The 10,394-nt window shown below is 42.8% G+C and overlaps 1 protein-coding gene and 1 pseudogene across 1 annotated transcript; one reads left to right on the plus strand and one right to left on the minus strand.

Annotated features, from left to right (window-relative positions):
• The first annotated feature begins 4,136 nt into the window (after positions 1 to 4,136).
• Positions 4,137 to 5,038, plus strand: LOC113249055 (olfactory receptor 1509-like; annotated as a pseudogene).
• Positions 5,039 to 8,187: 3,149 nt separating this feature from the next.
• Positions 8,188 to 9,144, minus strand: LOC125282184 (olfactory receptor 4E1-like). The gene has a single exon (XM_048216408.1). The coding sequence runs from the start codon at positions 9,142 to 9,144 to the stop codon at positions 8,188 to 8,190; it is 957 nt and encodes a 318-aa protein (XP_048072365.1).
• Positions 9,145 to 10,394: the final 1,250 nt, after the last annotated feature.

Here is a 10,394-nt window from a genome sequence, read left to right on the forward strand (position 1 = left end):
AAACCTAAACCACATTCCCGTCTTTAAGACAATTGCAAGGGAGGAAATTGTATTAGTCAGGGTTGTCCAGAGAAGCATAACCAATAGACCCTCTTTCTGACTATCTCTCTATCTCCAAAATAAATTGTATATACAGAAAGAGAGAAAGAGAAAGAAAGAATGAGAGAGAGACTGAGAGAGAGAGATTGATTGATTGATTGATTTACTTGAAGGAGTCAGCTCATGAGATTTGGGGCCTGGCCAGTCTGATGTCTGCAGAGCAGGCCAGCAGGCTGCATGTTGGCCAGAGTCAGTCTTGCAATCTTGAGTCTGGAAACAGGATTCCAGAGAATTGTTACTGTGTCCTTTGTGAAGCTATTGTGGGGATTGCAGAGACTTTGGGTGAAAGGTGAAAGGAAAAGGCAAAGGGCAGAAAGGGACAGGTTTTCAGGGTCTTTCAGTGCTTTATGAAGGATTTCAATATACACAATACACATTAATATATCTGATATGGATATCTAGTGGGGATTCTGGTCCTCTTAATTCAATTACTCCTTAGTAGATAAGATTTCTGCTGATTTCCTTAAAAACCTGGGATCAAATTCTTTTTTTAAAAATATTTTTTTATTATATTATGTTGGTCACCATACAGTACATCCCTAGCTTTTGATGTAAAGTTTCATGATTCATTACTTGCGTATAACACCCAGTGCACCATGCAATACGTGCCCTCCTTACTACCCATCACCAGATCAAATTCTTACCTGCTTTCCAGATTATGAAAATTAAGTCAAGTGACCCACACAAAGTGTACCCACAGTTACAACAGATCAGTTGGTTAAAGGGATAAAAAAGAGCAGGATCAAAATGTTTTTAAGATTAGTACTAGACCTATTTATTTATTTACTTATTTACTTACCTACTTATTTGGCTTCACACCCAAGGTGGGGCTTGAAGTCGGGACTCTGAGATCAAGAGTGGCATGCTGTACTGACTGAGCCAGCCAGGTGCCCCAGAATCCAAATTTTCAGATCTATTGCCTGACAAAATAGGTCTTCACTCAGTAATGTTCATTAGTTAAACAGGACAACAGTAGAACCGAAGACTGGTTTTCTTGGCACACCTTCTCAAAAAAATTTATATTTTCTTTTTTCCTCCATCTTTCTTGAGGTGTAATCAACAGACAAATAAAGATTGAATGTATTTAAGGTAGCCATGTGATTTGATAAAGATGTACATTGTGACATGATTACCATGATCAACACACTTTTATACTTTTCTTGATGCAAAATTTTAAGCTTCAAGTTAGTATTTGCTTATATCTCCTAATGTATGCTATTTATTTGTATTAACTAAAAATGAGTATTTTCCTTATATACGAAATGTTTGTTGAATGAATAAATGGCTTTTGATGAACAGATTTTGGAACCTGTTCAAAGATAGTTCTAATAGCGCCCAGAATAATTATTGATCAAAGTGGAAAGGCAAGTAGGCTTAGTACTCCACCTTACTCGGCTAGAAGAAGGCAGAAGGACTGAAAAGGACAAATGCAAAATTAACAGAGAAGGAAGGAGTTTGAAAAAATCCAGAGACCAAAATAAAAGGTCTTAAGACTACTTTTTTCTAACGATTTTATTTGTTCATTTGACAGAGAGAGAGAGAGAGAGAGAGAGAACACAAAAAGGGGGAACTGCAGAGGGAGAAGCAGGCACCCCGCTGAGCAGGGAGCCTGACTTGGGGCCCCATCCGAGGACCCAGGGACCATGACCTGAGCTGAAGGCAGATGCTCGGCTGATTGAGCCACGCAGGCGTCTGCCCTAAGGGTGAAATTATTTTAACAGAAAACCAGGTACTAATGTCATAGTGTTTTAAAACATTTTGCTTTCTCTCTGTTTCATTTCAGAAGGGATTATGGACGTAGTGGAAGAAAGAACATGATAACAGTTAGCTACATCAGCCCTGTGTCATTGAAGAACATTGGTGAGTTTTACCACCTCTTCACTTGCATTGCCTGCCATGCCTTCTATGGGGTATGTACCCGTATGCATGTGTGTTCATGGTCCTGAGCAAGACCCATTCTCAAACACTTGTCTGTTATGTTGCGAGAGTGTGTAGTATTTATACATTTAGTAGAAGGCCTTTTAACTTATGAGAATTATTTTAACCTCTTTGCTGTCTCAGGACTCAGTATACTTTTTCAATATGTTGCTTTCTGCAGAGGCACCCCCGCACCCCCAAGATACCACAAATACACACACCCTCTAAGATTCCTCAAAATGTCTAGGATCATGCCTTGCCACCTTTTAGATTTTGCCACAGCACCTGTTCCTTCTCTCTAGTCATCAACAAAGTCATAGAATTATGGAGTGTTGAGGTTGGAAGGGATCAATACCATCACTAGCACAGTGCCTGCTAGGCATTCACAAATGTTTGTGGAATGAATGTCGAGTAAGATACACTGTCAAAGAGAGAAGGAGCCTCTTCTACTGGCAGACGGTCATTCAGTCTTTGCTTGTTTGTGGAAACAAGGGAGTCTTTATTACCACCAGAGAAAGCCTGTCTTTCCTGAGCTCTGAAAGTCAGCATACAGATTCGATTTGGGCTGTTCTGGAGAAGAAATGGCAGAGTACAGCTGAAGCATGAGAGTTCTGCTCCCCTGGGCTTCCCGATCCAGTGTCACTCTCTGAGACATAACTCACCAGGACCGCATCCTTGGAATATCCGAGGGAGGTGCTTTTGAGTCTTTCTCTAGGCACAGAGAAGAGGACACTATTTGGTTCTTACCTTAAAGCATCCTCACCTTTAAAAGCCTCAGAGAAGGGGCACCTGGGTGATTCAGTGGGTTAAGCATCTGACTCTTGATCTCAGCTCGGGTCTTGATCTCAGGGTTGTGAGATTGAGCCCCACATCAGGCTCTGCCCTGGCGTGGAGTCTGCTTAAGATTCTCTCTCTCCCTCCCCCTCTGCCCCTCTGTCCCACCACCCTTAGAAAACAACAACAACAACAACAACAACTTAAGAGCCCCAGAGAAGTTTTCTTTCTCCACTTGTTTTGGTTGGCAGCTAGGTAGATATCATAATATACTATGAAGAATAAGATCTTTTTTAAAGAAAAGATTTAGTTACTCCTGTGAGAGAGAGAGAGAGAGAAAGAGACATGGGGCTTGATCTCACAACCCTGACATCATGACCTGAGCCAAAACCAAAAGTCACACACGTGACCGACTGAGCTACCTAGGTGCCCCAGTAGTTATTGCTTTTTAGGAAAATTTCAATGCAATGGAAAACAGAAAGAAGTGGTTTTTTTTTTTAATATTTCAGTACCATAAAATAGGCATGAAAGACTAGACATAGGATTTGATTGTATCAGCAAAGTTTTCTTTTTTTTTTTTTAAAGATTTTTTTTTTATTTATTTGACAGAGGCAGCCAGCGAGAGAGGGAACACAAGCAGGGGGAGTGGGAGAGGAAGAAGCAGGCTCCTAACTGAGGAACCTGATGTGGGACTCGGTCCCAGAATGCCGGGATCACTCCCTGAGCCAAAGGCAGAGGCTTAACGACTGTGCCACCCAGGCGCCCCCAGCAAAGTTTTCTTAAAGGTGGGGGTAACATGGCAGAAACAGTAACCAACCGGCTTGCAAAGAGGAGTAAGTAGCGGAAAAAGGAGGATTCCAGACTGGAAAAATAAACAGGTATTAGTCTGTTCCAGTCTTTGGATGTACATTTAATTTGATAGGAAGAGTGAAATGGTGAAAGACTTTAGTTGGGTGTCATATTTTGGAAGATTAATTTGGTGTTATCTGTGGGTTAGACCGAAATGAAAAAAGCCAGCTAACTAGTGGCTAAGAGTTTTGGCAACTTAACTTATTCTTGTCAGATTCATGTATCTCATCTGCAAGCCAGGAATAGTAATGCCTATGCTATGGTGCAGTTGTGGTTAATAGAAATGTGTATATAAAACGCTGGGAACGGCTCCTCGTACGTAATGGGTGTATTGTAACAGTCGCTATTAGGTTGCTCTTCTATTTTATATGCCCTGATAATAAATAAGCAATTCATAATGGAATGTAGAATCACTTCAGTGAGTTCTAGTCCTGTAATCTTAAAGCTAAATTAGCTTTCATGGTCCCCCCCCCCAAGGTCCTTTGACAATTCATTGAATGGATGCTCTAAATCAAACAAGAGTGATTGAATTTGTCTCCTTGGGACTCACTGAGAACTGGGTGCTGGAGGTACTATTTTCTGTAGCATTCTCCATCACATATATACTGACCCTTTTGGGGAACACTCTCATCATAGTTACTATAGTTTTTAGTCTGCGTCTCCATACCCCCATGTACTTTTTCCTGATGAATCTGTCCTTTATTGACATCTGCCACTCATCTGTCACTGTGCCCAAGATGCTAGAGGGCTTGCTTTTGGAGAGAAAGACAATTTCCTTTGATAATTGCATCACACAGCTGTTCTCTCTACATCTGTTTGCTTGTACTGAGATCTTTCTGCTGACCATCATGGCTTAGATCGTTATGGAGTGTGCTCCGCTGCACTATCCCAGTGTGATGAACATCAGGTCTGTGTGCAGCTCGTGTTTGCTCTCTGGTTGGGAGCTACTGTCCACTCTCTGGTGCAGACCTTCCTGACCATTCGTCTACCTTACTGCGGCCCCAACATTATTGATAGCTACTTCTGCGACGTGCCCCCTGTCATCAAGCTGGCGTGCACAGATACGTACTTCACGGGAATGCTCATTGTGTCTAACAGTGGAAACGTCTCCCTCACCTGTTTCCTCGCTTTGGTCACCTCTTACACGGTCATCCTGGTTTCTCTTCGAAAACAGTCAGCTGAGGGGTGCCGGAAAGCCCTATCTACCTGCTCAGCCCACTTCATAGTGGTTGGCTTCTTCTTCGGACCATGTATCTTCCTCTACACTCGGGCAGACACCAACTTCTCCATGGACAAGGTGGTGTCCGTCTTCTACACGGTGGTCACCCCTCAGCTAAATCCCCTCATTTACACCTTGAGGAATGAGGAGGTAAAAAGTGTCATCAAGCATTTCAGATAGAAACAGGTTTTTTCATGAAGTCAGGCACACAATGGATTTGGAGTCACAAGTATAATTATGGCCATATCTTTAACGAGACAGTGGAAGTGAAAAAACAGAATCAGTAGATGAAATGGCACAGAGCAGAACTTCTTTTTAAAGGGAAGGACTTATTAACTTTTACTTACATAGAGGAAACGATCATGGTGGAACCTAAAGGAAAAAGAATCTGGGGCTTCCTTGGTGGCTCACTCGGTTAAGTGTCTGCCTTCGGTTCAGGTCAGGATCCCGGAGTCCTAGGATGGAGCCTGGAGTGCAGCTCCCTGCTCAGACGGGACTCTGCTTCTCCCTCTGCCCCTCACCCTGCTCGTGACGCTCTCTCACTCTCTCAAATAAATAAATAAAATCTGGAAAAAAAAAGAATCTGGAAAACTTTAAAGAAGCCTTCTGGTTTCACCAGTAAAAGATCACAATTTGGGGCATGGACTGAGTTTCAGGAACAGGTACACTTGTGAGAGAACTTATTTTCTTGATTTGTGGATTCTGTGGGTTATTGCCTCTGGGAAGCGATATCACACTTAGGTTCTATAAATTAAAGTGGTTTTAATTTTGCCTTTAAATGTAGATTCAAGGTGTTTATTTAAGCCGTCAATCATTTATAGTGAATTAAACTGTTACTTTGAACGTGATTCCTCATTCCTGCATCTATTTTGTATTTTTCATAATACTTTGATAAGATCAAGGTGGAAATGTATAAAGAACTTACTGTAAAATAAGGTTTATTGGTGTAGAATTTAGTTCCATAACATGCATGCATTTTAATTGGACGGTTTGAGAAATTTTGACAAAGGTATATATACACCCACGTAACCATGTATCCTGTCAAGATATAGGGCATTTCCATCACCCAGAGAGTTTCTTCAGTCCCTTCCCAGCCAATCCCTCTATCTCCACCCAAGCATGCAAGCGTCTGATTTTTGTCGCTATGAATTAGATGTGTCTTTCCTAGAGCTTCATATCCATTGAATCGTACAGTACGAACTTTTCTGTGCCTGACTTCTTTAGCTCTGCATGCTGCTTCTGAGATTAACCTACGTCTTTTGTGGGTATTAGCAGTTTGTTTCTTCTTATTGTTGAATAATATCTCATGGTATGGGTATGCCACAGTTGTTTATTCAATCATTTACTGGTGGACATTTGGGTGTTTTCAGTTTTTGGCAGTTGTGAATAAAGTAGATATAAATGTTTACTTACAGGTTATTTTGGCCACAGGTCTTCATTTCTCCTGGGTAAATACCTAGGAGTAGAATTCTTGGATCATATAGTAAGTGTATGTTCAACTCATAAGAAACTAGAAGGCTGTTTTTCCAAGTGGTTGTATGATTTTTTGAAGTTGTTTATTTTTAAATAAGCTCTCCCCCTGCTGTGGGGCTCAAACTCATGACCCTGAGATGAAGAGTCTCATGCTCCACTGACTGAGCCAGCCAGGTGCCCCCAAAGTGGTTGTAAGATTTTATGTTCTCATCAGAAGTTGAAGAGTTTAGCATCCAATAACTGTTATTGTCAATATTTAATTTTGGGCCTGAAATTCCTGTGGTTTACTCTTCGTTTTCCTAATTACTGATGATGCTGAGAATCTTTTCATCTGCTTATTATCCTTTCCTATATCTTGTGTTGTGATGTGTCTGTTCAAAAATATTACTCATTTATTATGATTAGTTTTTTCTTCTTGTCACTATGTTGTAAGAGTAAACAAAGTATTCTTTGTATATTCTGGATACAAGACCTTTGTTGGATATATGTCTTGGTAATATTTTTTCTCATGCTGTGGCTTGCAGTTTTATTTTCTGTATGATATATTTTGAAGAGCAGAAGTTTATATTTGGATTAAGTCTTACTTATCATTCTTTTACTTTTAAGATTGATGCTTTTTGTGTCCTAAGAAATCTTCACGTCCCCCGAAGTCTCGAAGATTTTCTCCTAGTTTCTTTTAGAAATTTTACAGTCGGCTTTAAATTTTAGGTTTGTGATCCATCTTAAGTTTCCTTTGATACATGGCGTGAGATGAGGGTTGAGATTAATTTTTCCCATCTACCTAGATGATCCAGTACCATTTAAAAAGACTTTCTTCCCCCTTGTTTTGTCTTGGCACCATTTTGAAAGTTGGTTGACCCTTGAGAGGACGCGAAAGTATTCTTTTGACCTCTTCACCGTCATCTCTCACCATTCTCTGCCTTAGGGTCTAAGCTGTAACCACACTACCCTTTCTGTGCTTGGACCAAGCCAGGGTCTTTCCCAACACCTGCCATTTCCTCTGCCTAGAATGTTCATCACCTGTCTTTTTTCATGCAGGCCTCCTCTTTATCTTTCCGATCTTAGCTTCTATGTCATTTGTCAAAGAGACCCTCTTAGCTTCCCCACTCTGAAGACAGTCTTTTCTGAAACTCTCTATCAACATTCAGTGTGTGTGTGTGTGTGTGTGTGTGTGTGTGTGTGTGTTATTGTAAGCCTAGTCCTTAGCACATAATAGGTGCTTGGTAAAAATCTGTCAAATGAATGAATAGTAAGATATCCCCATTTCATTGCTCTGATGACAGATTTTTCCTGGTCACTTGAGGATATCAGTACCTTCAGTGACTCAAAGTCTTCTTTCTACATGACTGAAGTCATAAGCAAACTCACTTGGTCTGAGTCACTGGTGTTTGCTGAGCCGTTTAGGCAAGCATCTGAGTGAATGATGTAGTCAAGTGCTGCCCAGCAATCTAAAGGTTCATTTCAACATTAGTTACCACCCTAAGACAAAAGCCCGGAAAGGCGACACGGTGTAGTGAGAATAGCATGATTTTGTGTTGATGCACTTGGCTTAATACCTGCTTCCAGCATTTCCTAGCTGGGTGACCTTGGGCATGCCGTTGGCTCTCTCTGAGCTTCCGTTCCATCATTGTAAACAAGCATAAAACCTACCTCTCAAGTGGCTGTGGGCATGGAGTAAATATAGAGTGCCTAGAACAATTTCCAGCATATGGAAGGTCCTGAAAATCAAAGCTACTGGTACGATTGTTAGATATTGGACCGAAGAGAATTTATAAGTCGTAAAGCCCGATAAATGTTAGGTGACTTATTCTTTGCAAGGCATTTCTTGGATGTGGAGCAACAGGCCTCTTAAGAGCCTAGACATTGTCATTTTTTCCTCTCCCCTCCAACCTCCCCATGAACTTGTTCAAGGCATTCTTCATGTCTTCATTCCTGAGAGTATAGATGATGGGGTTCCACAGAGGGGGCGCTGCGGTGAAGAACACAGACACCACCTTGTCCTCCAGGAGGCTGGTGGATGGACGGGAATAGATGAAGATGCAGTGTCCCAGGAAGAGTGTGATGACGGCGAGGTGTGCTGCACAGGTGGATAAGGCCTTCCGCCTGCCTTCGGAGATCTGCTGCCTCAGGCTCACCAGGATGCCCACATAGGACACCACGAGGACCACGAAACAGACCACCGAGATCAGCCCACTGTTGGAGACGATGAGGATTTCAATGATGTGGGTGTCTGTACAGGCCAGTTTGATCACCTGAGGCACATCCCAGAAGAAGTTGTCAATCTCATCAGGACCACAGTGGGGCAGTTTGATGGTGAGGGAGGTCAGCGATATGGAGTGGATGGTGCCTCCCATCCAGAGGGCCACAGCCAGCAGCACACATACTTTCCAGTTCATCACTGTCATGTACTGCAGGGGTTTGCATATGGCCACGTACCAATCGTAGGCCATGACAGTGAGAAGAAAGATCTCGGTGCAGGCAAAGAGGTGCAGGATAAACATCTGGGTGACACAGGCCTCAAAGGAGATGAGCTTCTCTTCTGACCATGTATCTTTGAGCATCTTGGGGACAGTGACCGTGGAGTGGCAGACATCAATAAAAGATAGGTTACTGTGGAAGAAATACATAGGGGTATGGAGCCGGCGGTCATAGATAATAGTTATGACAATGAGGATATTCCCAATTAGTGTGAGGACATAGAGTGTGAGAAACAGGACAAACACAGCCATCTGCACCTTCTGATTGACAGATAAGCCTCTAAGCCGAATGTATGTCACGGAAGTGGTTTGATTGAGTAGGTCCGCCTCTTCCATTCTCTTTATTGGACACTCTGCAAAGAATTAGGAAAAAAAATAACATTTACCATCTGTATCAATCATCTGGTCACTTAATTTCTTCTGTGTTTGCTTTTCCCTCCATCTGGAGCTTACGGTCCACTATCTTATTTTAAAAACCCCATTCAGCATCTTCAATCATGCTGCATACACAGTAGGCACCACACAGACGTTTTTGGGAAAATAGTGCAGAGAACCATGATTCACCAAGAGATATAAGGCGGCCTTGGAGAGCGGAGGGCTTATATTTACTCATAAATCTTTAGCAGAGAAGAAACCAGGCTTTTTCTACCCCAAGCCAGTAACATGTTCAAAGTTGTACACAGCCTGGCCTTGAGCATGGTTTTCTCTATTGCCTGCATTTTTCACTCGTCCAAAGGACTTCCACCCCTGTGGGCTCTGCTGTGACGCCCTGGGACTGTCATGGCGATGACCTGGTCTGCGGCCAGCAGAGGCTTTTCCCCAGTTGGCTGGACAACAGGCAGTGTGGTTGGGGTGTCTTAGAAAGGGCTGAGAGTTTTCCTCATTTCTTTCTTTTCTTTCTTTTTCTTTCTTCCCTTCTTCCTTCCTTCCTTCCTTCCTTCCTTCCTTCCTTCCTTCCTTCCTTCCTTCCTTCTTCCCTCTTCCCTCTTCCCTCTTCCCTCTTCCCTCTCCCCTCCCTCCCTCCCTCTCTCCCTCTTCTCTCTTTGTTTGTTTGTTTCTTTTTTTTCATTTTATAGAAAGAGAAAATGAGGCACAGAGAGGTAATGCAATGGGCCTTAGTTCACAGAGAATTGCAGTAATAGCTGTGTCCGGAGCACAGGCCTCCTGAGTCCCGGCCCAGGCTCTCTGTGCCCCCACTCTGACCTGAATCACTTATGTGACGGTTGGCATAATTAGGGCGCTAAGTGGAATGCGTCTTGGTGAGTTGCCTCTTCCTCTGCTGGGTACACCCCACCAGCCTGGTTGGGCTCTGTGGGGAGTCTCTCTTCTCTCGCTTGTCTTCATGTCACGGCCTGGATGCACAGTCTTCCAGGGGTGCCCACCATGCATGCCGCTCTCTTGCTTCCTGGGGTCCACTCATCCTGTGCTATCTTCTTCCCATCACTGGTCACTACTGGAGCGTTCCCTCATTCATCAAGGGCAGGCTCTCTGCCAGACAAATGAATCAGCTCCACATTGCTTATGAAAAAGGACTAGAGAACTCTTTCTCTTCTGCTTCTAGTCATCTCTTCCTTCTCCAGCATTTC

Source organism: Ursus arctos, unplaced genomic scaffold, assembly GCF_023065955.2.
Source record: "Ursus arctos isolate Adak ecotype North America unplaced genomic scaffold, UrsArc2.0 scaffold_32, whole genome shotgun sequence".
Taxonomy (NCBI): domain Eukaryota; kingdom Metazoa; phylum Chordata; class Mammalia; order Carnivora; family Ursidae; genus Ursus; species Ursus arctos.

Coding starts and splice junctions, on each gene's coding strand:
- LOC125282184 (XM_048216408.1), bottom strand. CDS start 9,144: ATGGAAGAGGCGGACCTACTCAATCAAACCACTTCCGTGACATACATT.